We start from the raw sequence: 27,308 nt of genomic DNA on the forward strand, positions 1-27,308 counted from the left end.
CTCCCACTAAACCGCACTTCCAAATCTGCCTGTCAAACGTCCTATTCCACCTAAAACATGATCCCCGGCGCTGGCCCGGGTCTGTCGCTGCGCGGGGCAGCGTTGTGGGGACACCCACGGGTTCCCCTCCTGTCCGCCTAGAGGTTAAACTCTGAACCTAGAGGCTCTAGAGAAGCATCCGGACTTCCGGCTCAGCTAGGCCACGCCAGGCCGCTTCTAGGCTGTGGCCACCCGGAAGGCTACATCAGACCCGGGAGCCTGAGGGGGAGTTTCTGGCGGGCCACGCCTAGTAAGGGTGGGGCCACGCCCACACGGAGAGGCGTGGTCTCTACCCGGCGCGGGAAAGGGGCCGAAATCGCGTGCGCGCGCTCAGTCAGCGACCGCGCGCCACACGTTTCGGGAGGGGATGGCGGCAGCGGCGGCTGCTGGGAACGGGACGCCCAGAGAGGAGGAGGCTCCGGGAGGGGAGGCAGCGGCTTCGCAGGCCCAAGCCCCGACGAGTGCACCCGGGGGAGTTCGCCTCTCGAGGCTGCCTCTGGCGAGAGTAAAGGCCTTGGTGAAGGCAGACCCTGACGTAACGCTGGCGGGACAGGAAGCCATCTTTATCCTGGCGCGTGCCGCGGTGCGACCGGGAAGCAAGGGCGCCTGGGTCGGGGAAGGGGCGTGGCATCTAGGGGGCGTGGTGCTAGGGGGCGTGGCGGGCCCTGGTGTGCTGACCTGACTTGTCTGAGACCTAAGAAGGCCTCTGTGGGCCCGGTTTGAGTTAGTTAGCCACTCTCCTCTTCCCGAGGGCCCACGCAAATTTAGTTTGCATGGCTCCCACGGCTCACACAGAACTTGAAGGGGATCCTAGTGAATGAGTGGGGTGGATTTGGAGATATTAGAACAGGGGGATTGGAGCTATGGAGAGGGATAGCAGAAGTATTTTCATAAGTTCAGTACAATCATAGCTTCTAGAACTTTTCTGTGTGGTAGAGTTCCCCCTTCCCCCTTCTTGTCCACATCTACACAGGATTGCTCATCTTAGTGGGCTAGAGTCCACTAATCTCTGCTTGCTTTTGTTTTTGCAGGAACTGTTCGTGGAGACTATTGCAAAAGATGCCTACTGCTGTGCTCAACAAGGAAAGAGGAAAACTCTCCAGAGGAGAGATTTGGGTAGAGTCACTGTGGTACCTCAGGGTGGACAGGGGGAGCTATGGGCTGGGCTTTCTTATAGCTGTTTCACAAGGCATCATTGAAGCAAGGGGAAGTTTGGCTTTTGATTTATTTGTCTACCTGGTAACCCTTGCACATGTGTAAGCCTTTAGAGACTGTACCTCTCATTCCCTTCTATGCTGCCAAACTCTTTTTCTAGTATCTTTAGAGTAGAGAGAAAAGTGAATTTTGGAATAAGACAGGATTGTAGGATGCCTTGAACAGCATTTTCGCTGGCTTTTGTGGTGAGACAGTTAAAAGAATAGTGAGTGTAAAGATGGATCTTAGGACCTCTGGGTTATAGTTTGTAAATGATGTCATTTGCATAAAATTCCATGTTGGGCCTGGTGTCTGAATGGCAAGAGCTAGTCAAGTATCCCTTTACCTTGTGTTTCAGATAATGCAATAGAAGCTGTGGATGAATTCGCTTTTCTAGAAGGTGAGTTCACTGCCAGCACAGACTATTTCTCTGTTGATGATGTGAGCTTCACACCTTATAAAACCTTATAAAATCAGATGTGTGGGTTTCCTTTGTATACATGGCAGCAATTTTCCCTGTTTTGATAGAAAAAAGGAACATTTTCCATTCTTGGGGAATTAGAACTTCTACAAGGAAATTGTAAGCTTAAAAGAAGAAGGAGGGAGTATATAAAATACCAGTAGAATTGGATTTAGATTTTGAATCCTGTTTATATCTCCATCACTAAATATTAATATTGCTCCTTTATAATGTTAAGAATTAGAAACACTTTGTAACTTTTTTTAAGATTCCTTTTTATTTACGTGTATGTGTGTTTCTATATGCCAAATGTATGTAGGTACCCCCATAAGAGCCAGAAGAGTAGTGTGAGCTGCTAAACATGGGTGCTCTGAACAGGGCTTCTGGAAGAGTAGCGAGCACTTTTTTGTTTTGTTTTTGCTCTCTTTGAGACTTGGGTTTCTCTGTGTAGTCCTGGCTCTCCTAGAATTCACTCTGTAGACCAAGCTGGCCTTGAATTTGCAGAGATCCTAGAACTACTTGCCTCTACCTCCAGAGTGCTGGGATTAAAGGTGTGCTTCACAACTGCCTGCTGATGAGCATGAGGTCTTTTTTTGTTGTTGTTGTTTTCGAGACAGGGTTTCTCTGTGTAGCCCTGGCTGTCCTGGAACTCACTCTGTAGACCAGGCTGGCCTTGAACTCAGAAATCCTCCTGCCTCTGCCTCCCAAGTGCTGGAATTAAAGGCGTGCGCCACCATCGCCCAGCTAGCAAGAGGTCTTAATCACCAAGTCATCTCTCCACCCTCAGTTCCTAACTTAAGACAGGGTCTTATGTAGCTCAGGCTAGCCTTGAACTCTTACTGTGTAGCTGAGAGTGACCTTGAATTCCTTTTTTGTCTTCACCTCCAAAATGCTAGTAATAAGAATGGTAAGTCAATAAATACATAAATAGGCATATGCCACCTCGTCTGGCACTGAAATACTTTCTTCTTTTTTCACTCTGTTCTGCTTCTCTGTGTTAACCTTTGCCCATGGCATTCTTTAGATGTTCTCTTTGATATCTTCTAAGATCTCTCTCCAATGTCTGCTTCAAGTCTAGATTTTTGAGTATTCTCTTTGAGTTGTAGATTTTGTTTTTCCACCTATTTGTCTTAAAAATAACTTGAAGCCGGGCGTGGTGGCGCACGCCTTTAATCCCAGCACTCGGGAGGCAGAGACAGGCGGATTTCTGAGTTACACAGAAAAACCCTGTCTCAAAAAACCAAAAAAAAAAAAAAATAAATAAATAACTTGAATTAGTTGCCCAGCTTGTTTTACAGTCCAGTGTCTGGTCATCCTTGGTGGTGCTCTTTATATTCTTGAAGAGAAAGTACTGTATTCTGTTTGCTTGCTTGTTTTATCAGTTGCTGAGTAAGAATTGCCCATTAAATTCTCCTACCACAACAGTAGATTATTTTCACTTAAATTTCTGATTCTGTTTATTTTGTAAGACCATGTGATTAGGTATGTAAAAGTTTACTATTATGTTGTCTTTGACAGCCTATAGTATTTAATTGATTATTGTTATTTCTAGTGATTGGTTATTAGACCTTCCCATTTAGGCAGACTGCAGTTTGATTCTTATCTCCATCAGCCTGCCACACCGCCCCTCTCAGACCTCTCAGATTGGTAGGTGCCTTCAGGGACACCATAGCTTTGGAGGTTGGCCTTACTTTGTGACTTTGCCATCCCTTAATATCATTTTCAATTATTGAGAAGTTTTATTTTTAAAATATGTTTAGTTTTATTCGATGCTTTAAACAGAGACTTGTCATCAACAAAAGCAGAAGTTACTAGGTAAGGTGGCTCATGCCTGTAAGTGTCAGTCCTTGGGAGAGCGAGGCAGCAGGATTTTATGTTTGAGGCTAGCTTGTGCTACAAGGGAGGCTCCAGCCTAGTGTGGCCAGTGACACTACTGCCTTAATCAGCAACAGAAAATTCCAAAGAAAGTTACTATTTTTTTAGTTAGAAGTATTGGTGGTTTAGTTTTCCTAATGTTTATTCCACTGACTTATGCTTTATAATAGGATTAAGAAATAACTATGAGGTTTCTTCAGTCCAGTGCTTTTCCTTCTGTGTGAACATAAAATGAGGCTGTTTTGGAAGCTGGTGGGTTTTGCCTTGCAGCTTCACTTCAGGGTGAAGAGGAACAGATGTCATGCTTGCGGCCCCACAGGCCAAAATGCAGAATGCTTCCTAGGAGTGGGACTGCCAGAGGCTGCTCTGGTTTTCCCAGATAGGCCACTTGGTTCTTTGAAGAAAGTCCTTTGATTTTTTTGTTTGTTTGTTTGTTTTGTTTTTCTTCTCTTTCATAGATGTTTGAATCTGTGGCTTCTCCATGCAGGGAGGGTTGTAAGAGGCATGGGGAGGAAGCCTGTGTCCTGTGGGTCTTTATTAGCTCCTTTCCTTTCACTTCTTCTGTCAGTGTAGGTAACTGTGTCTAGGACAGTGCTTCCCAACCTTCCAAATGCTGTGGTGACATGATTACAGTTATTTCATTGCTACTTCATAACTGTAATTTTGCTACTGTTATGAATTGTAATGTAAATATTTTTGGAGATAGAGGTTGACCAAAGGGGTCACAACTCACAGGTTTAGAACCACTGGTCTAGTGCCTTCTGCTGGTTCTAGGGTGGGGGATAGCTTCTCCTCTCTTGCACCCTCATCTGCATTTGGCTCAGGTCTTCGCTCTATTTATAAACATGCTCAGTGAGAAGTTGATAATTCATTCTTTTTTGTTTTTAGAATTGCCCAACTGCTAGTGACTCTTTGTTCTATATTTTAAAACGCTTTTTCTTTTTTGAATAGACTCTTGGAGGGCATACAGGTGAGCTCAGGTGCCCAAACTGAACTGAGACTTTCTGAAAAAAGAATAGAGGGACTGGAGAGATGGATTAGTAATTAAGACTCTACTATATAGCAAAGGAGCCTAGTTCAGTTCCAGCACTCACAGCCTCCTGTAACTCCATCCTTCAGGGGGGATCTGATGACCTCTTCTGGCCCTTATGGGTATTGTAGACTCACAAGTATACCTGTAATTAAAAAAACAAACAAACAAAAAACTTTTTTAAAGTTATAAATGCTTTGCTTAGAAAGCCTCTCCCTTTTTGAATGTCCATTAAGCAGTGTGGTGATTCTTTATTCTGTTCCAGTTTTAATTCTAATTCCGTGCATTGGCAGGGTTACTTACCAATCAACTACCTTCTCTAATGACATCTCCCTGGGGTCTTTTGTATCAATACTCCTCAGATTGCATGATGTTACCAGCATGTCCTTGTGTGCTTTAACTTTGCCCAGTTTGTGACACTATCCCAGATTGAGGCATGTTCTTATACATTGCTTTCTCTGTTTTGAGGCCCTTTGGATTGAGACATGTCCTTACGCATTGCTTTTTCTGTTTTTAGGCACTTTGGATTAATTGTGGAGCTGGATGATCTGAGCCTTGGCTGCATCTGTCATCTTTCCCCTCTGTAAGCCTCAGCTTTGGAGAGAGTCTGCGCATGTACACAATCTTCTTACTCTTTTACCCAAGATAGAAGAAGCAGAGATCTCGCGGATAACGTTCTCCACAAAGTCTTCCATTACTTGAGTCTGTCTTCCAATTCAAGCCTGGATGTAGCTGATGCTGTTTGGGGCAGAGATGAAAGGACTGTTCTGCATAGCTGGTTTAATGAGCACAGAAGACTAGAATAAAGGTCTTTGGTCAGCTTCTTTCCTGTGTTTTATATTGCCTTTGCTCTTGCCCTGTGACTGGGAACCCATGTGATCAGGCACAGACCTTCCTCATCTTTCTACCAACCACTCCAAGTCAGTCTTTTTATTAAATTTGTTCTTTCTCAGCATGTCATTGGAATGTGGATCGATAATATATGGGATACCTCTTCTCCTTAGAAGTCAAATCGATGTGGTCCCAACAGTTTTATTCAAGTATAATTCATGTGTCATATTCAGTTCAAACTGTAACATTCAGTGGTTTTTTTTTTTTTTTTAAATATTCATAGGTATATGTAGTGAGATTTTGAACATTTTCCTGTGAATGGATTCACATGAGTCTTGTGTATGACAAAATTTAGATAATGTTATTTAAAGTTTATCTATGCTATGATATGTATTTATACCCTTTAAGTTGTGAAATATATGTGATATAAAGTTTCCCATTTTAACTGCTTTTCAGTGTGTTGCTCAGTGAGATTGAATATTTTCAGAGTGTTGCACAACCATCACCATCATTGGCCTCCAGAACTTTGTAACAGTGTTCTCAGCCTGGAACACTGTGCACATGGAACAGTAACTTCCTTTCCCTTTCTCATCCCATGTTAGGCTAAATTAATTTTTTTTGTTGTTATTTTGTGAAATGTGGGCAGTGTACTTTTAGTACCTAGAATGTAGTGGTTCGGGAAAGCAGCAGAAAGCTGTGCTTAGGGCTTCCTACAGTATTCTGCAGTGGGGATCTCTTAGGATAGAGTCTGCAGGATCTTCTCTCTAGAATGATAGAGTCAGTCCTGTAATACGTTAAAAATAAACTTTCAGAAAAATACTAGATTTGTAGAAAAGTGTTTTTAGGTCTTGCTTACCAAGTCCTCCCAAAACTGACATTTCAGGGCTACCAGAAACTGACATTTATGGCTTATTATTTATTGAGTTCAGTTTTTATTTGAGTTCACTATTTTTTCCATTAATATCCTTTGTTTTGAGATCTAATCCAGAGTATTAAATTGTTTTTGCTTCTTGAGACTCTCCAGTCTTTCTTGGAGTGTCTTAGTTTTGTTTTTAATTTGTGTGTTTTCATATGTGGAGACCTACTTTCAAATCATTGGGCAGCAAGTGACTTTATTTTCTGAGCCATCTTGCCAGCTCCTTTTCCTTGTTTTGTCGGTCTGTGCCTGTGCCTATGGGTGTGCCACATCATTAGGAGTAGGTTCCTTTCATGTTGAGCCATCTTGCTGGCCTATAGCTGGAGTTTTGTCTACACCATTGTGTGTTCCTGGATGGTCGCATGCATGCACCTGCACAGGAGCAAAATAGAAAACGTGTGCACTAGTAATTCTTAAAATGCCTTGGCTAACTCAGTGACTGGGCACTCCTAAATCTTTCCGTTACCCCAGGCCCAGTCGTGGAAGTAGCCAGTAGCCACTTCCCCAAAATCTCATGTGACTGGTTGGCTTTATCTCCACTACTGCATCCCCTTCTCTCCCCCAGTCTTTGATTCTCACTCTGTGTCCTACCCGGTGCTCTGTCATTGGCTATTGGAATCTTTATTGATAGATCAAAATCCAACTGGGGGCAAGGACCTTTAGTGTCAGTAAACACAGATTCTTGAGGAAAGCATCAGAACTATGCTCTACATTTCATCTTTTCTGTCCAGTTAAAACAAAACCCCCTCTTCTCTCAGATATAAGTTGAGTAGAACCATAACAATCATGTACATTGCAAAGCATATATAGTTAACATCTAGTCTATCATATTTGTCTGTTAAAGTACTCTACCATCACTCCTGACTTAAAGAGTTATAATTCTATCCCTGAATTATGTTTAGATTTTAGCCTGTAACACCATCCAAAAACCATGTTTTTACTTCTATATCATAGCTTTAATGTTAAACAACTTTTAAGTTTGCTTATGGGACTATAATTAGTCCCAGTCGTGTCAGAATCTAAGAATGAATTAAATATTACCTGAGTATATAGGAAGCACCAAACATAGCCTCTAAAACTTAAATTGTAGAGATAGCTGACTGCCTGGGAGGCCTCCTAATTTCTTACAATGTAAGAGCATCTGTGTTCAGCTTTCTGGCCCAGGATCATCTAACAGACCTTTATAAAGGAGAGCATATGAAGGACTAGCTTTCTTTGTCTTGGTAGAACTTAGCAGTCGACTATCTCACATAGTCCGAGGACAGTATTTTTCTGCAGGTGAATAGGCAATTTCTGCCTCATGTCTACCTTGCTCCAAAAGCAACCCTGTCTGGAGGTGAAGACACTTAATTCTTTGAAGGAGAATGGGGAAGCTGTCAGGAGCAGACATGCCTCATTGCCACATGATCTTTAATAATGAAGTATCATTAAGTGTCATATTCTGGATTTCTGATGTTTTTGAAGGCTGTCAATATATCTGAGTAAAGTATATTGAACTGTTAAACCTTAGCTACTCTTAGCCATTTCTGAGTAAATTGAAAATAATTTATTATAATTATATTAGAGTTTACTATCTGAACTTAACTTGAGTTACTTAATCATCTTGTTCTTAAATGAGGTGCATAGTCACAATGCCTAAGAGTAACAATATTAATTTCAAAGTTTGTATCAATCTACAGATTCATACCAATGAAAATCTTAATTCTATATCCATACATAAATTCTGTACCAATATAAGAAATTATAACTTCAATTCTAGATCAATTACAAAGATTTCTACCTATATAACATTATGGCTACATAATGTTTTGTTCAAGATAATTTAGCAATCCATCCCATCTATTTCCTCCGTGTTCAAAATTATGACTATTCCCAAATTATCCCTTAACATGACAACCTATCTAATTTGTAAAATAACTCTAGCCAGACATCCAAACCCGAGGAATCAGGCTGACAGCTCTCCATAGCTTCTTCCTGATGATTAGGGGCGATGAGAAATTCTTTAATGGGGTGGGGAGGGGTAGGAAAATTGGTTATACTTAAGAAAGCTAGCTGGATAATAGCATCCATTATCCAGTCTCTGTATGCTTAGAAGGCGTCTCTGTATGCTTAGAAGGCTCAGGCCTGACTGAAGTTCTAACTGGATCTGTCTGAAAGGTTGGGTGAAGCGAAATGATCTGAAATCAGCAGCAATCCTAAAGCTTTTCTAGAAGCAAGTCTCTGGACAGAATCAGGAAGCAGGGGCCTGGAACACCAGGTCAGTTCAGCATCTTTGAGGATGAATCTTGTCAAAGTTGTACATTCTGTAACATATGAATCTTACAACAAAAATTTTAGTATCATTAAGATTTTTGTATGGATGGTACAGGATGCACACAGATCAGTTAAGGATGAAATTTTGCTTCTGTGACAACTAGGGGAAAGACAACTATCTTTTTTTATTAATTAATTTTATCAATAACCAAATGGAATAAATCTTCATTCATGCCATGTGAGGGAGGGCACGAAGAATCTTAGGGATTCCATAACCAATAAGACTTAATGTCTCATTTTAGCTGAAGTTTTGCTAGAGACATTTTTTATGCCTAAGCCAGTTACTGGGCTGTTCCCATCTTGAAGATCAATTTACCTGTTTTGTTTGATTTTCTTGAATTTTTCAAAATCTTCCAGTGGTCTTCCCCTGTCATGTCTGATCCATATCACTCTGGAAGGGGTCCAGAGCCATTCTCCTTTCCTGTCAACACAAATACAGAACGTTTCTCCCAAAATAGCATGACGTTGGTCCAGTAACTGGAATGCATTAAGGGTATAGTTTTACCTCTCTCCCAGAGGAACTTTAACACAACCACCAAACTCATAGCTATACTCATTTTGGTAATCAAATCAATTCAAAGCAATTAAAGCAATCTAAACAAATATTATCTGTTGAGACCGTGCTTCTACTGTCCCCTGCCCCTTCATGAGATCAAGGCCTAAATGATTTATACATCTGTGTAAACTGAATCCTCCCTACTATGGAGATAAATATCTGTGGGGACAGACTGTAGTGTGTCCCTTTCTCCATATAATTCCCAAGACCTAAGTTTCTGAGGTAGGCTAGGCTCCCTACTTCCCGCTTCCAATCTAATTTTTCAAGATAGAATGCTTAGAGAGTTATGAATCTCTGTATTTAACTTTAATTAAAGTCCCTTCTGCTTACTGTGTAAGCCTGTTTTCAGGCTCTAACTTTTATCATACATTCCCAGAAACCCCGTGTCAACCACGTTCAAAGATCCCAAGAAACTGTCCAGGCAAGGCTCTCACATGCCTTTACATCATTTGTTCATTCATTTCCCCTAACATCCCCCTTCTGTGGAGCGTACTGTTTGCTGTGTCTACCATCTGGCTCTCGTCTCATCTTAAGCTATTTGTATCAGTTCCGAACTGTGGGAAGAAATTGCCACGTGGCTTGGGCAAACTCTGTTTAGTCCCTTCTATCCTTAAATACAATTAGATCAGATTTATAAATTTCTATCTGTTATTTATCTGGTGGCTGGAGGCAGGCCCCTCCAGTTTGCTTCTCACTGTCTTCTGCAGTCAGCAGCTGTATTCTTTTGTTCTAGTTTTACTTGCTGGAACCATGTGATTCGGTTCTGCTCCCTGAGAAACCAGTCCTTCCTTTCTCTGAAACTATATCATTATGTGTGTGTAATTCATCTGAGAAGTTTTTAAATTAATAGTGGATTCTCGCTTTCCATGTGGGGTGCCATATGTAGTGTGCATTTTGTCTATACCACTTTGTGTTCCTAGCTGGTTGCATGCACTCATCAGCACAGGAGCTATTTCTGATCCATGAATAGAACGAACACACACACACACACACACACACACACACACACACACACACACACACACCTTGGCTAACTCAGTGACTGGACACTCCTTAATCTTTACCCCAGGCCCAGTCAGGGAAATGGCCAGTGGCCACTTACCAGAAGCCTCAGATGGCTGGCTTGCTTTATCCCCTCTGCTACTGCATCCCCTTCTCTCCCCCAGTCTTCTGATTCTCTGTGTCCTACCCTTGCAACTCTCAGTGTCCTGCCCTGTGCTCAGCCATTGGCTATTGGCATCTTTATTGATAAATCAAAATCCAATTGGGGGCAAGGACCCTCAGTAAATAGTAAACACAGATTTTTTTATCAAAACATCAGAACCACCCTCTACACTGGCCCTTGGTTTTTTGTTTGTTTGTTTTTGTTTTTTAAACACATTTGCAGTCTTGTCTAATGCTGCCTGAATACCCTGTAGCCTGATCCCCAGCCTGGTTTGTATGTTTGTCTGTGATTAGTTAAGTTTGAATGTTACAAAGACCCACCAATAGTCATGTTACTAGAAATACTGAAAGTGCTCACTTTCATTTAAGAGAAAGTTAAAAAAGTAAGTTTTGGCCAATAGTGGGAGAGCTTAATAAATATATGTTATCAGCATTTCTTTATAAAACAAAGCTAATCATATCTTTTTCTTATCTGTGTATATGTTGTGCATGCATGTTCATATGTGTGTGTAAGCCAGAGTTTGATGTTGGCTGTCTTCCTCAGTTGTCCCACTTTATTGAGGCAGGGTCTCTAAGTTAAGCCCAGAGCTTCCTAATTTGGTTAGCTGGTCCCTGGAGCCTCATCTGTGCCTCTGTGTTGGGATGATTGCTGGGTTGCCATGCCCATCCAGCACTTATGTGGGCACCAGGGATCTGAGCTGTCCCTCATGCTCATGCAGTGGGTCCTTTGACATTTATTTTTAGCATTTCCTGAAAAATAAAAATTCCTTAATGTTGGTGTACTCTTTCAAAATATAAACAAAAAGAATCTTAGATGCTGTCACAAGAAACATATGAATTAACACATTTAAAAAATTTCTGGGTATAGTGGTGCCTACCTTTGATCCCAGTACTCAAGAGGCAGGTTCATGCAGATCTCTGAGTTTGAGGCCAGCCTGGTCTACAGAGTGACTTCCAGGACAGCCAGGGATACACAGAGAAACCCTGTCCCTAAACCCCTTCCCCCACCTCCAATAAAAAATAGAAGAAAGAGAGAAAACTAGGTAGATAGAACCATCTCATATGGGGCTGGAGAGATGGCTCAGTGGTTAAGAACACGTTTTGCTCTTATAGAAGACCTGGGTTGGTTCCCAGTTCCCAGCACCCACATGTTAGCTCACAGCCACGTTTAACTTTAGTTCTAGGGAATCTGTCATTCTTTTAGGACCTCTGTAGGCACCAGGCACATATGTGGTGTGTATATACACATGTAGGCAAAACACTCATAAAGTTACAAACATGAGTTAAAAAGGTAGTAGTATTGAGCCAGGCCTAGTACCACGTGTCTTTATTCCCAGTTTTCATGGATCTCTGAGTTCAAGGCCAGATGGTCTACCAAGTGAGACCCTGTCTCAGAAGAAAAACAAGTTAGTATTGAATTCAGTAAGGATATTTTAATTTTTGTTTTCCTTTCATCTTTGGGTGCTAGGTCATGGTGTAAAATGCATATAGAATATCAAATGTCATTAGACTTCTTTCTCCTGGTATCATGCCTGTGATGTCACATTATAGGTTAAAAAAAAAAGATGTAGATATAACTTAGGTTGACTAGTCAATTGACTTTAAAGTTGATTATCCTGGGCTGTCTCAGCAGGCCCTAATAATGCATGATCCCTTAAAAGCGGAACTTTCTCCTGACCAAGAGTAAAAACGCATGTCAAATTCAAAGCATGGAAGAAAGGCCTTTCCCCCGTAACCTCCACCCCAGTTTCTCCCTGCAGCCCTGGCTGTCCTGGAATTCCTCCTATGGACCAGGCTGGCCTCCAACTCACAGAGTTCCACCTGCCTCAGCTTCAAAGAGAAAAGGCCTTTCTTATTTTCCTGGCTTTGAAGATACAGGAGACAATGAGTCAAGAAACATGGGCGGTCTTAAGCTAAGAACTATGGCGGCCTGCATAGGGAGAGCCATCGTGACAAATACCTGCACAGGTTCTGCCATAGTGACAAATCTGTGAGTACTCCAGGAAATGGTGCTGGCCATTGTAGCTTCAGCATCTGGCTTTGGTGCTTGGCTTTCTTCTCTGCTGATCTCAGTCTCACGAGGTCCCCTCCCCTGCCCCCACATCTATGTTCTACATAGTAATTTGTTGATGGAAGCTCTTGCCTGGTCCCTGCTGCATATTTTATCATTGAATAAAAGTGAGCTGGCTCTTGAAAAAATAAAAGAAACATTTAGTCACCGTAATGGCTAGCAGCAGCTCACTGTGGTTTTAATTTGCATTTATCAAATGTGCTATGCAAATACTTTGTCCCAGGCCCACCACTTACATATTTTAAAGTCTGATGACTAATTTTTACATGTGTTCAGCTCTGCTGGTGGGATGACTTCAATGAGGCACTTGGGCTTCCCAGGACTTCTCTCATTTTTGCATGTCTTCTTAAGGCTGTGGAAAAGCAGAACTTCCCTCGTCAGCGTCTCTTGTGCTCTGCTTGCTTAGTGTCTGTCATTCATGGGCAAATGGGCCAGAAGGGATTGGGCATCTCTATGTCTGGCTGGGTGTACTAGAGTAGAGACAGATGGAGGAAAAAGTAAATTAGTAAAACCTGATGATAACGTTATATAAAGCTTAATGATCATCTCTCTGTTGCTTTTTTTTTTCCTTTCATAAAAACACCAAGTGTATGCATGTGTGTGTCTGTGCATGTAAGGTCATTTGCCTGAGGAGGCCAGAGGTGTCAGGTGGGTCCCCATGGAGCTAGTTATAGTCTCTCCCTCTCCCCCTCCCCCTCCCTCTCCCTCCCCCTCCATCCTCCTTCCTCTCTCTCCTCCTCCCTCCCCCTCCCCCTTCCCTCTCCCTTTCCCTCCCTCCCTCCCCTTCCTCCACCTCCCTCCCTCTTTTCTTCTCTCCCCCTTCCCAGTGTGCATGTGCTCTCTCTCTTTTCCCCCTCCACCCATCTCCCTGTCTGCATGATGATTTCCTTGGCCTAGTTCCTTACTGGCCCAAAAGCTGCCCCCAATTAAATCTGCCTTTTGACTCTTAAAATAAAATAGAAAAATAAAGTAAAATAAAATAAAATAAAATAAAAGAGTTATAGGCAGTTTTGAGCTGCCAGACATGGGGCTGGGAATCGAACTCCCATCTTCCGGAGGAGCAGTGTGCTCTCTTAACCACTGAGCCATCGCTCCATTCTCGATATAGCATTTTGAGATAAAGTCTCATGTATCCCAGCATAGTCTTGAAATTGCTGTGTAGCTGAAGATGACCTTGAATTTCTACTCCTCACGCTCTGGGATCACAGGCTACTCCCAACATTTATGCTTTGCTGGGGATCAAATCTGGGCCTCGTGCATACAACCACTGGCACTAAATCCTAAGTGTTTAAAAAGAGCATCTCAGACTGGCGAGATGGCTCAGTGGGTAAGAGCACTGACTGTTCTTCTAAAGGTCATGAGTTCAAATCCCAGCAACCATATGGTTATAGTGAGATCTGACGCCCTCTTCTGGTGCATCTTATATATAATATATATATAATATAATATATATATATAATAAATAATAAATAAATCTTTAGGCCTGAGTGAGTGGGGCCAATTGGAGGTAGTGGGTGGGGTTGACCAGAGTGAGCAGAGGTCCTAAAAATTCACATGCAACCACATGAAGGCTCACAACCATCTGTGTAGCTACAGTGTACTTACATAAATAAATAAATAAATAAGTAAATAAATAAATCTATCTTTTTAAAAGGAACATCTCATAAAAAAAGGTTAGAAAAAACTGCAATCTGCCTGGTTCTTTCTTTGTATTAGAACCAGGGAGCTGATGTTTCTACTTCATGCTAAGTAGCTCTGAGCAGCTCAAATTTAAGGCATTTTTCTGTTATGTTTTCTAGCTATTGGTTCTGAGTTCTCCATCTTGGGATTCCCCCTCCTTTCTCTTAGAAACTTGGTTTTCTTGAGGTCTTTTTGTTTCATTCTTTTAATTTTAAAGTTAGTTGCAGTATTTTTTGTTTTGAATTTGAAATGACAATTCTACAGGAAAAATTCTACATTTTTTAGAGAGACAAATACGTCTCTAGGTCAATTCTAGATTGCTTCCTTTGTTGTTTTGTTCTTGGGCCAAAAGCAACTTAGAGGAGGGAAGGGTTTATTTCATCATGTTTCCAGGTTACAAACTGTCATAAAGGGAAGTCAAAGAAGAACCTGAAACAGAAACCTTGGGACAAATGCTGTCTGCTGGCTTGCTCCAGGCTCATGCTTAGCTAGCTCTCTCCTCCTGCCCAGGGCTACCTGCCTAAGGATGGCTCTGCCCACAGTGGGCTGAAGCCTCATGTTAGTTAATTTACCAAAGTAATCTACCACAGTCATGCCTACATGTCAATCTCATCCTGGCAGTTTCTCAGCTGAGGCTTTCCTTCTCAGATGACTCTAGGTTGTGTCAAATGAGATCAAGTTTAACCAGGACAAGATCCTTTAGCATTTATGTCGCTCTTTATGTTAAGATCCTCACAACTACAAAGTGACTTTAGTCATAATCATTTAAAATTTTATTTAAAAATTTTTAACTTTAAAAAAATTACTTTTTGACAGTTTCATGCATATATACAATCTATGTGTTCAAACCCATTATCCTCTCTTCTACTCCTACCCCTGTAGCTCTCCTCTTTCCTAAATAGTATCCCACCTCCTTGGGCTTTTTCCTTTTCCTCTTCTTCTTCCTCCTTCTCCTTTCTTCTTTCTCCCTTCTCTCTTCTTCTTCTTTTTTTTTTAAAGATTTATTTATTAATTATATGTAAGTACACTGTAGCTGTCTTCAGACACTCCAGAAGAGGGAGTCAGATCTTGTTACGGATGGTTGTGAGCCACCATGTGGTTGCTGGGATTTGAACTAAGGACCTTTGGAAGAGCAGTTGGGTGTTCTTACCTGCTGAGCCATCTCACCAGCCCCCTCTCTTCTTCTATCTTCTTCTTGACAGGGTTTCTCCAAATTGCCCTGGCTGCCCTGAAACTCGCTCTGTAAACCAGGCTGGCCTTCAATGTCTCTGTCTCCTGAGTGCTGGGATTATAGGTGCTACCACTGCCAAGCTATTTTATTTATTTATTTTTTCATATGTGTGTGTGTGTGTGTATGTAGGTTTTGTGCAGTTACCATACCTGCTGTGTGTCCATTGCTACATGGGCTATGTTGTATCCAGAAGATACACAGTATTTCACCTTGTACTTTAAGTCTTCTATCCCTTCTTTTGTGTAGTCTACTGGGCCTTGAAAGGTGTGATATAAAGGTCCTGTTTAGGGCTTTCAGTAGTCCCTTATTCTCAGTCCTTGGAACAGTTTAGCCTCTGCATTAACTGTCTCCCATTGGAGAAAGAAACTTTCTGGCCAAGAGGTAGAAAGCAGTTTGACACTCTGTCTACTTAGCATAATAAATTCTCCCCTAGGGTCTCTGGCTCCTCCTGCTATGGACTTTCAAACAGTTTATAGTACAAGGTATATATTTGTTCCCAAGGAAAGGGCCTCATATCCAACCAGCTAGGGATCGGTTACTCTCCAAACACTCATAATCACTATCGCACCTGTGGGAACATCTTGACTGGCAGGTCAGTATAGTAGTATCATGTAGGGGTTGGTGCTGATGCTAAGGTCCTGTACCCAGTTGGTTCTTGATCAAGCAGTAAAGATGCCAAGGACCAATCTAGGCAGAAGGGGAGAGGCAGGACTTCTGGGTCCTCAGAGGAGGCTAAGAGATGCAGGAAGAGGAAAGGAGATTTCTCCATGCTTCAGAGGGAGAAAAGGTGATCAGCCATGTGAGATCATAGGCTGCTTCCTCAGGCGGGAGATTAGAAATGCAGTTAAGCTGAGGGCAGTTTTGAGTTGTTGAACAATGAGAAGGTAACTGAGACACTAAGCTAAGAGAAGATTAAGAGGTGCTGAGCTAAGAGTATTGGAAGGGGCACACTAGATGTGAGAGATTAGAAGTGCCCAGCAATTGAGTCAATAAGGCAGGTTGAAAGTGAACTACATGTGTATGTCTGTGTTTTTCACCCATGGATCCAGTATTCTCTGGGTGGGGGCTGGTAGGGCAGCCCATTCTCAGAGCATTGAAAAGGGGTAGTTAAAAGGCAACACACTACAGTATCCTGGTCTATAGCTAGGTAAGACTGCTAACACCTTTTCTCCCTCAGCAGCCTGCATAACACTTTCCAGTACTATGAATGCTAGTCAGAGGGGAGGAAGCTACAGTTCCAACCTGACTTATTTGTGTGTTTCCAAAGTATGTGGTAGCTTTAGCAGTGGGGCTTTATTATCTTGTTCTGATAAATGATCAAGAGCAATGACAATAATCTCCATTTTTACTATTTATTTATTTATTAATTTACTTTGAGATAAGAGTTTCTATATGTAGCTTTGGCTCTTCCAAAACTCACTATGTAGGCCAGGCTAGCCTCTAGCTCACAGAGACCCACCTGCCTTTGCCTTCTAAGTGCTGAGATTAAAGGTGTGCAGCATCACAGCCTGCAACTTCCATTGTTTTGAGAGTCTCTGAGGTCTCCATGGCTAGCAACTCACTGGGTGTTATCCCACATCTGCACTAGAATTTTTGTTTAATGACCCATGGCTTCTGAGAACAGAATTATGTATTTATGCAGGGTGCCACCCAAGTGTTGATGTTTGTAAGAATCTTCAAGAAACATAGAATGCTTCCTCCAAGTGGTACACACCTGTTATCCAAGCTTTTGAAAGGTAGAGATTGGAGAATTAGGAATTCTAGGCCAGCCTAGGCTACATAGAGGACTTTGAGATCAACCTGGGCTACAAGAGACCTTTTATCAAAACAAACAAATAAATGAAATAATGCATGCTGATCTGTAGGTGTAATATCCAATGAGTTCAAGACCACCCAGTACCTTCCCCCTTCTAAAAGAGCTTTCCAAACTGTACTAGCAGGCCAAATACAGAGCCAGATAAAGAAGCTGGCTGATTAAACAAATATAAAAACATAGTTTTAGCAGTCAAAATGATTAAGTCTACAGCTGCCAAAACAATTTTAACTGTTCTCAGAGAAATAACTATTACAAGATTAGCAATCCCCCTACCCTGCCCCACACTGAATTCTGAGAAAAACTACAAACCACCCTGACCTTGTTGATAGCTGTGAAATTAATAGCTGACCCATAAGTTCAAAACATACTGTTGCTTTGCTGAAAAACAACAAGGGAGGACAGAGTGAGAGACTAGGCCAAAGGGTTATTTAGTCACCCTATGCAAACCAACCAGTGCCTGAAAGGGTTACTTGCTACACCAATTAGAATAAGCCAGCTACCCTGTTGTTCAAATATGCTCCTTACAAGGTATAAAAAGTGTGTTCTTTCTTTGTTCTGGGTCTCTCCTCTGGCCTGCGTGCTGAGAGGGGGGTCCCCAACATGTTAGATCAATAAAAATCCTCATGCAGTGTGCAGCCATGGTGATCTCTGGTCTTTGTGAGTGAGGGTCTTATGCATTCCAACATAGGAACTAATATTGTGGTTGAGGAAAGTGTGTGATATACAATATGGTCTTCCTTCTCTAATGCCTATTTAAAAAAATGAATATTTTTCTCCCTCTTATTTTATATTAATAAAGTATTATACTTGAATGTCTTAGTTAGTGTTACCATTGTTGTAAAAAGACACCATGGCCAAAGCAACTCTTACAAAGGACAACACTTAATTGGCACTGGCTTACTGGTTCAGATGTTCAGTCCACTATCATCAAGGCTGGAAGCATGGCAGCGTCCAGGCAGACACAGTGCTGGAGAAGGAACTGAGAGTTCTAAATCTCGATCCAACTGCAAACAGGGTCAAGTTTGGCTCCTATGTGGCTAGGTCTTAAAGCCTACCCCTACAATGACATACTTCCTCCAACAAGGCCATAGCTATTCCAACAGGACCACACCTCCTAATAGTGCCACTCCCTGGGCCAAGCACATTCAAATCACCACATTGAGTAATGAAATGAGCCTAACAGATTGTAGCACCACACATTTCAAAAGGCAGTGGAAGGCTGGGGATGTAGTTCACTGGGTAGAGTACTTGTCCAGCACATGCAGTGCTCTGGGCATCACTCCTGGCACTGTATTGAACTTGGTGGTGCAAGCATGTATCTCCAGCATCCAGTATGTGGAAACTGCATGGTCAGGAGTCTGAAGTTACCCTCAGCTACAGAGCAAGCTGGGAACTAGCCTGGCTTTCAAACAAACACATGAACCGAACCAACCAACCACTGTAACTGGTACTTTTGTTAATTTAGAGCTTTGCTTACTGAGTATTGTGGACTTTCCAGTTGTGAATATGGGTCGCCTGGGGTAACAGGAGTTCTACATAGGAAATGAGAGTTAGAAATGATTTCAAACTCTCTGAAAGGAAATGCGCAAAGGAAGGCTTGTTGGCACATCAGATACTGAGCCAGCTAATGAGTGTTCCTTTCTGAGAAAAGGCTCATTTTGATGTGCTAATAACCCCAGGTTTCTTAGCCTGAAGCACACTCTCAGAGATTACGAATGTCACCCTTAAGGGCCTCTTTGCAGACAATTGGAGAGCTTTTACCTAAGACAGAGAACATGTCCTTTCTACTCCCTGTTCCTAATAGAGTCCAGGGCCGTAGAGAGAAACTTGGTTTTAAAAGACATCTACGTCGGTCAGTTCATGGTGTATTTCCATTGAGCTGATAATGAACATATCTCTACCTTATTAGGGAAGATAAATAGAAACTGACCAGGGAGCTGCAGGGCTCACCATTCTCATCTGAGGGCTGTCATATCCACATGTCATAAAGCAGAGATCAACATCCAGCCTTTCAGATAGCCCAACTCACTCTAATGAATTCTCTGAAGATGCTCACGGTGTCTTCAGGAAATTCGCACCACCTCAGGACAAAGTGAGAATTATTTCAAAACAACAGGCTACTGACAGCATTGCCAACTCACCTTACTCTGAGAAACTCTTTGCCTTTTGTGCTATGGAATAGTAAAATACCAGGGGGATGCTGGCTAGGTATTGAAGGATTATTTCTGGATTTTTCCTTTTTGCACTGGCAGGACATAGTTGCATGCCAAAAAAGAGAGATACAAAATTATCTTTTTCCTTAAAGTCACTCTTAATGACTGCAGACATAAAATAGTGACTTTTACCTGTAACGGTAAACAGTTGAGGGAGGAGGGGCTCCTGGGAGGGGAGGGGAGGGAGGGAGGGAGGGAGGGAGGGAGGGAGGGAGGGGGAGGGGGAGGGGGAGGGGGAGAGAGAGAGAGAGAGAGAGAGAGAGAGAGAGAGAGAGAGAGAGAGAGAGAGAGAGAGAGAGAGGGAGAGAGAGAGGGAGAGAGAGAGGGAGAGAGAGAGGGAGGGAGGGAGGGAGGGAGGGAGAGAGAGAGAGAGAGAGAGAGAGAGAGAGAGAGAGAGAGAGAGAGAGAGAGAGAGAGAGAGAGAGAGAATCTATACTAAAAGCAGGGGTACTTGGACACAAGGCAAGAAGCAGCCCTAGGGTGACAGACTTAGAATTTGACAAGGGCTTTGCTCTTCAGTAAACTTTGTGTATGTATGTGTGCATGTGTACATATGCATGCATGTTTGTGTGTGTGTGTGTGTGTGTGTGTGTGTGTGCACATGTGGAGGTCAAAGGACAACTTTAGGTGTCATTTGTCAAGATCATATTTTTTTGAGACAAGATCTCTCACTGTCATTGAACCGGCAAGTTGACTAGGCTGGAGGACCAGTGAGCTGCAGCAATCCTCCTGCCTCTGCCTCCCCAGCGCTGAGCTTACAGGCATTGTGCCAGTTTTTTTGTATATGGGTTTTGGGATTGAACTGAGGTTTTTATACTTTGTATTGTGAACACTTTACCAACAGGACTGTTTTTGCACTCTGGTGCTAGACTTTTTGAAAGGACTGTACTTCTCCAGAGTTCTCCTCGTTTGTTTGAGTCAGGGTCTCAGTGTAGTTCAAAAGGATATTGGTTTCCTAAGGGTTCCCAGGGTTCCTGGAGCCCCTTCAACTGTACTCCACTAGAGCTATTGCTGCAGTACCCTCTGCTCAGTGTGGTCCAGGGGCCCTCAGCATCAGAACACACAGGATCTGGTAGACAAGAAGCCGCTCCTCCAGCATGCCCTGCGCTCATGCAAACAGGAGAGAGCCACTTGCTTCTCCAGAAGTGTGTAGCAGAGGTTGCTGGGACAATACATTCCTAGGTCCTGAGGCATCTGAACACTTCTTTATTCTAGCCTCCTGGGACAAGTCACAGATTCCACATTGAAAATCATATTAGATTTTTGCTTTATGTAACTCTGGAGAACAAATGAGTGGTTGGGGAGTAGTGCTAGGAAGATGCAAGGGGTTTAAAGAGCCCTGTGAACAGACTCCCAAGCAATCTCTAAATCTCTACTTTCAGTCCTCTGTATTACCCCTACTTCCTCTGGACATTCTTTCCATGTCTCTAGACTCCCACGCCTGGGCATGCAAATCACTTTTCCTTGTGGCTGCTCATGTCTGCTCACCAAAGACACCTGGTTTTGTGTTTTTTGGTGCCTCTTATTTTCTTTGCATTTTCTAATTTACACTTCATTCATTATGTCAGCATTTCCTTAATTGTGTCCCAATGTCTATATTTGTGTAGACGTCTTCTAAATGATTTTAATTATTAGCATGATGTCTTAGGGTTACTCTTGCTGTGATGAAACACTATGACAAAGCAATTTTGGGAGTAAATGTTTATTCAGCTTAGCTTCCATCTCATAGTTTATTGGCAAAGGATGTTAGGACAGAAATGCAAGCAGGGCAGGAGGCAGGAACTGTGCAGACCATGGAGGGGAACTGTTTACTGGCTTGCTCTTTATGGCTTGCTCAGCCTGCTTGCTCCCTCCCTCCCTCCCTCCTCCTCTTATTTATTTATTTATTTATTTATTTATTTATTTATTTATTGAGATAAAGAATATCTCAATAAACAAATAAATATTCTTCGTAGTTCTGACTGTCCTGGAACTAACACTTTTGTTTTTGTTTTTGTTTTTTTGAGACAGGGTTTCTCTGTGTAGCCCTGGCTGTCCTGGAACTCACTCTGTAGACCAGGCTGGCCTCGAACTCAGAAATTTGCCTGCCTCTGCCTCCTAAGTGCTGGGATTAAAGGCGTGAACCACCCCACTGACTCCCGACTTGGAACTAACTTTGTAGACCAGATTGGCTTTGAACTCAGAGATCCAACTACTGCAGCCACTGCCACCTCTAGCCAGCCTACTTTCTTATAGAACCTAGGACCACCAGCCCAGGGATGGTACCACTCATAATGGGCAGGGCCCTTTCCCATCAATTACTAATTAAGAAAATGCCTTACAGGCCTCCCTACAGTCCAATCTTATGTGGGCATTGTCTCAATTGAGGCGCATCCTCTTCCTGGGCTGGCAAGATAACTCAGTGGGTAAGAACACTGACTGCTCTTCCGAAGGTCCTGAGTTCAAATTCCATCAACCACATGGTGGCTCACAATCACCCGTAATGAGATCTGATGCCCTCTTCTGGTGTGTCTGAAGACAGCTACAGTGTACTTATGTATAATAACAAATAAATCTTTGGGCTGAAGCAAGTGGAGTTGACCAGAGCGAGCAGGGCTGACCGGAGCAAGCAGAGATGCTAAAAATTCAATCCCCAATAACCACATGAAGGCTCACAACCATCTGTACAGCTACAGTGTACTCACATACATAAAATAAATAAATAAATTTAAAAAAAAAAGGCTCCCTCCTAACTGATGACTCCAGCTTGTGTCAAGTTGACACAAAATCAGCCAGTGTGTACACTGGGTGGAGAAGTGTTGCTCTCTAGCAGGCTAAATTTTCCTGGGGCTTGGATGATGGCTGAGCAGGTAAAGTGCAAGCAATAACCTAAGTTTGGATCCCCAGCACCAACATAGAAATCCAGGTGCAGTAGACACATTTGTAACCCCAGCACGGGGGATGCAGAGAGTGACAAGTTCACCTGGAGCTTGGTGGCTATCCAGTCTCGCTGAGTGGATGGGCGTCCAGGTTCAGTGACAGACCCTGTTTCCAAACAGAGAGTGGAAAACTGATCGAGGGAGCCACCTGGGGTCAGCTCCCAGCCTCTGTCCACGGGTGCACACCCCCACAGGAACACATGCATGCATATTTACACAAAGAGTTCTCCATTTTTCATTTTTTCATATGTGCTTTATAAACAGCTTGCCACATCCCTCTGCTCTGTTGTCACTTTTATTGAGATGGTATTAAATTTATGGTTTAATTTAGGGAGAATCAACAATTTAAAATTATTGAGTTTCTCAAGAGTGGGGTCTGCTCTTCCATTTATCCAATTATTTTGTTATGTTCCTCAGTGGAATTTTTAGTTTGCTTCTTGCAGATTTTGCCGGTGTCTTGAATTTTATTCTAGTTGCTCTGGTGAACAAAATCATCGTAGGTAACCTGTGCTGTAGCTTTGTGACATTTCACTTAGGTGTTATGGCAGTGAAGTCTTTTAATCTTGATGTGCTTAAATCCTCAGATCTTACAATGTATTAACAGTTGTTAGCTTAATTATAGAAGTAACGCACAACATTGTTAAAGTCATTAAAAATATGTAAAAAGATAATACAATGAAGGAAAAACGTCTTCTTCAGGTTTCTCACTTTCCCCTTAGAATTCATGTCTATAAATTGTTTCTTTCGTTTTTTTTTAAAATGAATAAACATTTATGAAAACTGATTGTTTTTGCTTTTTATTTATTTTTCCAAACCGTTTTTGAAAATAATTTACTTAATTTTTATTTTATGTGTGTTGGTGTGAGGGTGTCAGATCCCTTGGAACTGGAGTTAAAGACAGTTCTGGGCTGCCATATGAGTGCTAGGAATTGATCCCAGGTCCTCTGGAAGAACAGCTCTTAACTATTGAGTCATCTCTCCAACCCCTCCAAACTGGTTTTAAAACATGCAGTAGCTATATCTGGGTCCTTTCAGCAAAATCTTGCTAGTGTATGCAATGGTGTCAGCGTTTGGAGGCTGATTATGGGATGGATCCCCGGGTATGGCAGTCTTTAGATGGTCCATCCTTTCGTCTCAGCTCCAAACTTTGTCTCAGTAACTCCTTCCATGGCAGCTATTGGATGGATCACAGGGCCCCCAATGGAGGAGCTAGAGAAAGTACCCAAGGAGCTAAAGGGGTCTGCAACCCTATAGGAGGAACAACAATATGAACTAACCAGCACCCTCTGGAGCTCGTGTCTCTAGCTGCATATGTATCAGAAGATGGCCTAGTCGGCCATCAGTGGAAAGAGAGGCCTATTAGACATGCAAACTGTATATGCCTCAGTACAGGGGAATGCCAAGGCCAAGAAGTCAGAGTTGGGGGGGGGAGGGGAGTGGGGGAGAGGGTATGGGGGACTTTTGGGATAGCACTGGAAATGTAAATGAAGAAAATACCTAAAAAATGCAATAGAACATATTTCTTGAACTACAGGTCACTTTTTTTTAGGTCAAAAATCATGGCTGAGAGTTGGGAATAGAGCTCAGTAGGAGAGTGCTTGTCTAGGTTGAGGCTTTAAGTTCATTTCTCATAACTGGAAAGGAAAGGAAACCAAGATCACTGGGAGTTTTACACAGCTTATCTAAACGGTTCTGTTCTGTCTCATGCTTCTTACCTAGCTGCTGTTCCTGGCATTTTCTATGGGAAGCACAACTGCATCTTCACCATTTATTTTCCCTGTGGTTTTCTTCCAGGTTTGTTCCAACGCTAACACCACAATAACCAATGTCACTACAGCAACATGTCTGTTTTCTTGCTGACCTCACACTGGACGTTATTTCCATTTGATAAAAAATGTAAACAAACCCCACAAATTTAGATAATAAAATTAGACTGAGAAATTTTTGAAGACTATCAACCATAGCAGAGAAAGGGGCTGACCACTCAGCTTCCAGATTTGAAAGAAGAGTGAAACTTGAGTAATAAGTAATAAAAATGATGAGTAATAAATAACTCATACCCCAAAGGACATGTGTGGTATGTGCTTAACAATAAATGGATATTATCCAAAAAGTACAGAATACCCATGATACAATCCACAGAAGTCAAGAAAGTTGACAAGCAGAAGGGTCCAAGTGAGGATGCTTCAATCCCACTCAGGAGGGAGAAGAAAGCAATCTCAGGAGACAGAAAGAGGGAGGGATCTGGGTGGGAGAAAGGAGGGGAAGGGGAAAAGGGGAACATGATCAGGTATTGGGTGGGTGGGTGGGGAGACAGGAGAGAAGTCCTGAGGACCAGCAGAATGAATAGAAATATGCAACCTGGGGGGATGGGGGACAGGGGTTGGGTGGGAGGTGAAGGGACTCTCCAGAAAGTACCAGAGACCTGGGAGGTGAGAGACTCTCAGGATTCAAAGGGAGGGACCTTAAATGAAATGCCCAACAGTGGGGAGAGGGAACTTGTATAGTCCTCCTCCAGTAGAAAAACGGGGCATCAAGTGGAGGGATGGGGTTGCCATCCCACAGTCCAAAACTCTGACCCAGAATTGTTCCTGTCTAAAAGAACTGCAGGGACAAAAATGGAGAAGAGACTGAGGGAAAGGCAGTTCAGTGTGATGGAATCCATCTCAAGGGGAGTCTTTTAAAACCTGACACTATTACTGATGCTATGTTGTGCTTACAGACAGGAGCCTAGCATGGCTGCTTTCTGGGAGACCCAACAAGCAGCTGACTGAGACAGCTGCAGATACTTATACCCAACCATTGTACCAAAGTCAGGGACCCTATGGTTGAATGTAGCAGGAACTGTTGGGGCTGCCTCTATGTAAATGCCACACATGACTCTATGTAAGGGGCTACACAGATGTAAAAGCATCTCCTGCAGGAGGACCTGATTGAGGACTGCTTGAGAGACCAAAGATTGTTGGTGTAGACAGTGTCAATCAATCAGCAACTGCTGGTTAGAAGAGAGGCTTTCTTAGGACCAATGGGGGCATGGGTGGAGGGTATTAAAGGAGCTTGCAGCAGTGCTCAGGAACCTTGCTGCAGTGTTTCTCACTTGCTCCCAGAGTCTGTGTCCCTGACTCTGCACCAACTCACCTCCAACCCACAAGGGCAGGTAGTCCAGGGGACAGGCAACAGTTGAATTGGGGAAAGGCTGGAAGATGCTGAGGAGGAGGATGACCCTGTAGGGAGACCAGCAGTCTCAACTAACCCAGATCCCTGAGATCTCGGACACTGAACCACCAACCAGGCAGTGTACATGAGCTGGCCCAAGGCCTCCAACAAACATACAGCAGAGGACTGCCCGGTCTGGCCTCAGTGGGAGAAGATGTGTCTAATCCTTGAGTTTGGTGCCCCAGGGAGTGTGGAGGCCTAGTGGGGGAGCATCCTCTTGGGATGAGAGGGAGGAGGAATGAGATGAGGAACTGTGGGAGGGTAGGCCAGGAGGAGGGCAACAATTGGACTATAAAAAAAATAAAAGTAATAATAATAATAATAATAATAATAATAAAAAGAGCAAGAGAAGCAAAGCCCAAGGCCTTCATGTCTAACTTCATTAACAGAAGCCTGAGAGGAGCACACCCTCTCTGCAGTTTCCCCTGAGACTCGCTGGCTGCTCAGTCTCTTTGGCTGGGTCAGCACCACTATGCTAAGAATGTCTTAAGTTTTGTTTTTGTTTTTTTTTCTTTTTTTTAATTGAAAAATAGATTTTCCTACCATTCATATATTTTGGCTACAGTTTCCCCTCCCCCACCTTCACCCAGTTTCTTTCTTCCCATCTGGATCCATGCTGTCTCTGTTTCTCATTAGAAAACAAACACCATCTAAGGAGTAAGAAGAAGATAAGATAGAATAAAATAAGGTAAAACCAAGAACAAATAAGTTAGAGCAGGACAAAACAAACAGAAGAAAAATAGCCAGAGAAAGAGCATGAGAGACACATATAGATGCAAAGATACACCTGTTTGTATACAGAGGAATCTATAAAAACACAAAATTGGAAGGCCTAATATATCCACAAAGGGCCAGAGGACTTGTAAGGTAAACAAAAGAAAAAAGAAAGAGAAAGTTGTGATGCGGCTTTATGCAATGCAGGGCCTCCAAGGCTGCTGTTGAGTTTGTTTCTTGTTGGCCATCGACTGCTGGGCACCGAGGGAGCTCTCCGCTGAAGAGGTTTGTTTCCTCAGTGAGACTCCTTTGGAGACAACTAATATTTCATTTGCAATTGGTTATCAATTGGAGCTACCTTCTGGATTAGCAATGGAGGGCTTATGTCCTTTTATCCTCTCAGCTCCAGGACCCACCCCATCCAGTGCAGACCTATGTGGGCCCTGTGCATGCTGCCTCAGTCTGTGTGAGCACATATGTTCAGTTCTGTTATGTTTAAAAGGCCTTGTTTCCTTGCTGTCCTCAATTCCTTTGACTCTTACAGTCTTTTTGTCTCCTGCGGGCTTCCCTGAGCCTTGATTGGAGACATGTAGCTGGACTTTGGCTACTTTGTGGGTTCTTTTTTTCCTTCACCTTTCTTCATCCCTTTTCCTCCACCCTTTCAACCCACTAATCCTAGATGGGAGAGATAGAGGGGAAAAGGGGAGAAATTATTGTTAGACTACTTCCTAGGGGTGTCGAGCTCCTTGGGGCAAGTTTGATCTTCAATGTTCAGGATATCTAATTTCTTTTTATTGTTTCCTCTTTGCACAGGACTATTTAACAAACTGCAATCAACAGCAATCAACAGCTATGAACCAGCAACCTACCCTGCCTCTTGGGACCCTAGCATTTATATACCCTCTGAAGAGTTCCCAGAATTCCAGATGTCACACTATCACAGAAACTACCCTCAGCTGGCAAAAAATCATACTCCTGCTAGAGCATGAGGCAAATCATAGTCAGATGCTGTGGACAGACTGAAGCAGCCCCATACCACACCTGGGATTAAAACAAAAACATGTTCTTATA

At 42.8% G+C, this 27,308-nt stretch overlaps 1 protein-coding gene across 2 annotated transcripts; it reads left to right on the top strand.

Annotated features, from left to right (window-relative positions):
• The first annotated feature begins 346 nt into the window (after positions 1 to 346).
• Pole4 (DNA polymerase epsilon 4, accessory subunit) lies at positions 347 to 27,226 on the top strand. 2 transcript variants are annotated; one of them, XM_029478192.2, is made up of 4 exons: positions 347 to 622; positions 1,071 to 1,155; positions 1,592 to 1,633; positions 27,051 to 27,226. In XM_029478192.2, exons 1-4 carry the CDS (start codon positions 407 to 409, stop codon positions 27,224 to 27,226), a joined length of 519 nt encoding a protein of 172 aa, XP_029334052.1. In that variant the 5' UTR covers positions 347 to 406. The 2 variants fall into 2 exon arrangements, with proteins under 2 accessions (XP_029334052.1, XP_021020860.1); XM_021165201.2 differs by lacking the exon at positions 27,051 to 27,226 and adding an exon at positions 5,116 to 5,422 and having other exon boundaries at positions 355 to 622.
• Positions 27,227 to 27,308: the final 82 nt, after the last annotated feature.

The sequence above is a fragment of the Mus caroli genome, unplaced genomic scaffold (genome assembly GCF_978045245.1).
Source record: "Mus caroli unplaced genomic scaffold, Mus_caroli_1 scaffold_7, whole genome shotgun sequence".
Classification (NCBI taxonomy): Eukaryota; Metazoa; Chordata; class Mammalia; order Rodentia; family Muridae; genus Mus; species Mus caroli.